This window comes from Sesamum indicum, linkage group LG10, assembly GCF_026168435.1.
Source record: "Sesamum indicum cultivar Baizhima isolate 11 linkage group LG10, ASM2616843v1, whole genome shotgun sequence".
Classification (NCBI taxonomy): Eukaryota; Viridiplantae; Streptophyta; class Magnoliopsida; order Lamiales; family Pedaliaceae; genus Sesamum; species Sesamum indicum.
Window position 1 is genome coordinate 8,781,035 of NC_142666.1, and position 5,144 is coordinate 8,786,178.

General features: G+C 43.7%; 1 protein-coding gene across 1 annotated transcript; it reads left to right on the forward strand.

The window, feature by feature from the left end:
- The first annotated feature begins 494 nt into the window (after window positions 1-494).
- On the forward strand, window positions 495-4,572 carry LOC148786618 (uncharacterized). Its single transcript, XM_088886196.1, has 11 exons — window positions 495-758; window positions 970-1,112; window positions 1,258-1,366; window positions 1,762-1,822; window positions 1,920-2,286; window positions 2,373-2,499; window positions 2,593-2,823; window positions 2,921-3,225; window positions 3,622-3,772; window positions 3,860-4,189; window positions 4,258-4,572. The coding sequence occupies exons 1-11, from the start codon at window positions 495-497 to the stop codon at window positions 4,570-4,572; spliced, it is 2,403 nt and encodes an 800-aa protein (XP_088742322.1).
- The last annotated feature ends 572 nt before the right edge of the window (window positions 4,573-5,144 follow it).

Genomic DNA, 5,144 nt, shown 5'->3' on the forward strand with positions numbered 1-5,144 from the left:
TAGACGCGAATCAGGTCACGATTGTAGATTTGGCCGGTGACAATGATTGCTCATCCTTCACGGAGAAGGCAGAACTTGAATCCATATCGTTCAACTTTTCGGAGTTTTTGAAACTTACTCACACATTTATTGATTCTAGCAACTTGCAATCGATGGAGGTTCTTATAGAACTCAAACACAAGTGGATTGCGCGCTTTCGAGAAGAAGCTTCAAAGCGGTGTTTTTCGACTGTTATGGCGCGACCTGCTTCACTGATGGTTAACAGGGAGGGGAAAAAGGAGAACCCATTCGGGAAGATGCACAGTTTGCAGGAAACTACAATTTCCGATCAGACTACAGGTGATCGGATTCTGATGACTGTTGCTGGCCAGTTGGATACTGCTGAACGTACTGCTGATGTGGGAATGCATGAGGCTGACGAAGATGCTGTGGATGATGTAGCAGCAGTTACTAATGGTGAACTTGCTACTGATTGTGCAGCAGCAAAATAGGACATGGCGGCTGATTTGGTAGCAGATATGGCTACTGATTTGGCAGTCGAAACACAGGATATGGCTGCTGATGTGGCAACAAATATGGCTCTTGATTTGGCAGTGGCAACATGCGAATTGGCTGCTGATTTGGCAGTAGTAAAACGGGACGTGGAACGTGCCTATGATGTGGAGTTCACGAAATATAACATGGCACGAGTTTCGCATATTAATGAGATGAACACGGGTCGTGTTGATGTGATAGTTGAACAAAACCAAAAATTCAAGGTATCTGCTCCTACCGGTATATTTGTTGGCAACTTTCCATTGCAAGCGTGTTCGAATTCTATTGTTGACAACAAAATTACCGATGCATTTCATAATTCCTCGCGAAAGACTCTCTCATATATCCCACTTACTATACAAAATGGTGACGTAGTAGTGCGACCTACAATGGAATCTATTCGTATCGGTTCTATTAAATGGAAAACTACTGCAGTCGGGTATTTTCCAGATAAAAGGCCATATTTATATAATGTCAAAGGATTTGCCTTGTCAGTTTGGTCTGGTTTACAGGAGGTCAAGGCAACGACGAACGGATTTTTCTTCTTCTAGTTTAAAACAGTTGCATATATGGAAGAGGTAATTGAAGGTGGACCATGGTTGTTCCAAGGACAACCAATTGTGCTACAAAAATGGGAACCAGGGATGGTGATGCGGAAACTAAAGCATACGCAAGTTACGGTATGAATTAAATTAAGACATTTACCGGTTGAATTGTGGACAGAGGAGGGCCTAAGCACCGTGGCCACGGTATTGGCAAACCCCTATATCCAGACGCGATTACGAGAGCATGCACCAGACTGGACTTCGCTCGTGTATGCGTCATGCCGGATGTGAGCTCCAAACTTCCTAAACATATTATCATCATGATACCTGATGAGGAAGGAGGCGAATCACCGTGTAAAATTAATGTGGAGTATGAATGGGTCCTACCTATATGTACCAGCTGTATGACGTTAGGCCATCTGGTCAAGAATTGTGTGCACAACAAGCCATCCAAAGCTGTCAAGCCAGACGATATCTGTTTACATTCATAAAATAGGACCATTGGAACCGCCACAACTGCATGATCGGGGGATGAGTAGACCAACACCAAATCGAGAAGCGGATAAGCAGAGAGAAGGACATACCACTCCTAGAACGAATGCAAGCCTTAGTCGAGAGGAGAAGGGTAAGCCAATTGTAGTATATAATTCATTTGGTTCTCTACATATACTCAATGATACAGATAAATTGTCTAGGGGTCCTAAGCATTGCAGCCCCATGGCCGGTGACCCATGTTGAATGCAGTAATTTGGAATGTTCGTGGCCTGAAAAAATGAGACCATCAGCTAGCTGTAAAAGATCTTGTTGCTGAATTCAGGTTATAGTTTATTGATCTCTTAGAAACTCGTACTCGCTTACATAATGTTACGTGTATTCAAACCTGTTTGATGCCTCACTGGAAATGGTTCATGGATCCTGTTGCTATTGGTAACTGTATATGGATTACCTGGGATGAAAATCATGTGGATGGTAATATTATCGATGTGGGTCCCCAGTTTATACACTGTCGGGTCTCTTTTAAAGCTTTACATGAATCTATTGATGTTTCCATTGTGTATGATGCTAATGATGCCCCTGGTAGAAGGAACCAATGGATTGTTTTAGAATCCTTAGCACCACAATGTGTGGATATCCCATGGTTGGTGGGAGGAGATTTCAATGTTGTCAGGGATGAGAGTGAGGTGTGTGGCACATCTGGCGATATCAGGTTAGCGATGGAGGAATTTAATTCTTGCATCCAAAATTCCGCCCTATTGCCATTACTTAGGGAGAATGGGATACATGCCATAACAGGAGCACTGGTCCACGAAATCTTTGGAAGCGCCTTGATAGAATGCTAATGAATGATACGTGGACAACGAGGTTCCCGATAACTCTCTATATATGCCTCACACCCCGAACGTTGGATCACTCGCCTATGGTGATACACGGGGACAATCCACAACAGTTCGGAGATATGTTCCGATTTGACAATTATCTCATATGCTCACCGGAACTTATACCTGCTGTATAGAGTATTTGGCAGCATGAGATAGTAGGTTCCCCCATGTTCTTGGTTACAAGGAAACTTAAAGCATTAAAGTCTGTCTTTCGGGAGCAAAGGAGGAAGAAAGGGAATTTATCGCATAATGTGGAGTTGGCAATGGGATTTCTAGACACGGCCCAAAACTTGGTTAGTTCGGATCGTGAGGATGAACTATTTATTTTCCTGGAGCATTGTTGTCGGCTTGTTTATGCCAAAGCGGCAAACTCGAATAGATTATGTTACAACAGCGGGCTAAAATCCAATGGATGAAGGGTGGTGACCAGTGCTCTCGGGTTTTCTTTTGCAAGATTGCCAGCGTCGGACGGGTCGAAGGATAGTACAAATTATGGATGCACATGGAATCACACACAGGGAACCAAATGCAGTGACTCAGGAATTTATCTCCTACTATCAATCCTTGTTAGGAGGTGATAGGCCTAAACAGGTGATGGATCTACAGTTCCTCAGACCTTGGGCACGACATATTATGGAGGATGAGGAGCGCGCCCAGCTTCTGCAGCCCTTCAATGCTGATGATGTTAAAAATGCCATATTTGATATTGATGAGGACAAAGCTCCAGGACCGAATGGATACTCATCCGGGTTCTACAAAGCAGCTTGGTGAGTAGTGGGGTAGGAGATGACAAAGGCGGTACTGGATTTCTTTTCGACGGGGAAGCTACTTAAACAAATCAATTGTACGCTTCTGGTGCTTATTCCCAAGGTACATTCCCGATAACTGTTAGTGATTTTAGACCTATTTCATATTGCAATATGCTGTATAAAATTATTGCAAAACTCATTGTACAAAGACTGAGTGGGGTCTTAGGTAAAATTATTAGCCCTTGCCAGAGTGCTTTTGTTCCTGGACGGAGTATAGGAGATAATATTATGTTAGAACAAGAATTGATTGGGGGCAATTATCAGACACGGTCGCCACCGAGATATGCATTGAAAATGGATATTCGGAAGGCCTATGATACTTTTGAGTGGGACTTCTTATACGTGGTTTTACAGCTTTTTGGTTTCCCAGAGGCATTTAATGGGTGTCACTTCAGCCTCATTCTCCGTTGGCATGAATGGAAAACCACATGGGTTCTTTGCGGGTGCTAGAGGACTTAGACAGGGGGATCCTTTATCACCATACCTCTTTGTGCTTGTGATGGAGGTACTGCATATGGGATTATTGCAACTAATTGAGTAGGATATGAGATTCACATTCCATTGAAAATGAGAAACTTCATGGGTTTTTTAGTTGGGATTTGCCGATGACCTATTACTATTTTGCCGGGCAAACATTGAGTCGACCAGCGTGCTAAAAGATGGGATGGATTGCTTCGCCTCATGGTCCGGACTAGGACTCAATCTTGTCAAGAGCCATGTCATTATATCACGATCAGCCCAGGGTGTGAAGGAGGAAATCCTAGACGTGTTGGGATTCCAGGAGGATCATCTCCCGATGAGGTATTTGGGACTCCCTTTATTGTCCTCTAGATTAACTATTTCTGATTACCAACCACTACTTAGTAAGATTGATGAACGTATTAATGGTTGGGATGTCTTGGCACTCTCGTATGTGGGGAGGGTACAAATTATTAAATTTGTTCTTATGGATTGAGTGTGTATTGGGGCTCTGCTTTCATACTCCCAAAGGGGGTCATCAAAGAAATCAAGAAGCGTCTGAGAAGTTTTCTGTGCAAAGGTATGGGCAACAGTGGGTATGCCAATGTAGCATGGAAGGAAGTATGCAAGCCTAAAGACAAGGGAGGTCAAGGGATCAGAGACATCGGTACACTCAACCGTGCAATGATGTGTAAGAAGCTTTGTGAAGTCATAAGATGTGAGAGAACTTCCATATGGGTGGATTGGTTGTTTCATGAGCGCCTGCAAGATAGATCTATTTGGACCATATCGGAGCAAACTTCTGGAGAAAACTTCTGCGCCTACGACATTGGTTGCATTCAGTAGTAGAGTAGTACCTTCTACTTATGGAAGGACCCTTGGCATCACTTGGGACCTCTCATAAACAAATTTCGACTGGGACCTATCACCATGGGATTGCACGCTTCTATTCCATGGTGCTCGGTCATACATGATGGCCAGTCGTACTGGCCAATGATCACGGACAGAGAGTATTTAGAGATTACACTCATGTTACCCCAAATATTTAGAGGTGATGACTGCATAGTATGGAGACTTCGTAAGAGGAGTCCTACGACCCAGGACATTTATCACCTTATGATGCCGCCTGGACCGAAAGTAGGTTGGACTTCACTACTTTCGGGGCTCTTTGAAGATCCCTCGACATATGTTCATATTATGGCTAGCGATCTTGGAAAAGTTGGCCACTACGGACAAGCCGTGGTTGTCCCACCTTGGCAACTGTGTTCTTTATAATAAGGATATGGTGGAATCACATACCCACTTATTCTTCCGAAGCACACATAGCAGACGTTGCATTAGCTCTATTAGACAGCTTACCCGGTTCCCTTGGCCCAATAGGGATTGGGCAAGGGATATTGATTGGGGGATGAAAAAAT

Coding starts and splice junctions, on each gene's coding strand:
- LOC148786618 (XM_088886196.1), top strand. CDS start 495: ATGGCGGCTGATTTGGTAGCAGATATGGCTACTGATTTGGCAGTCGAA. Junction 1,823..1,919: donor GGTGACCCATGTTGAATGCA/GTAATTTGGAAT, acceptor TTGATCTCTTAG/AAACTCGTACTCGCTTACAT. Junction 3,226..3,621: donor GGGTTCTACAAAGCAGCTTG/GTGAGTAGTGGG, acceptor GTGGTTTTACAG/CTTTTTGGTTTCCCAGAGGC.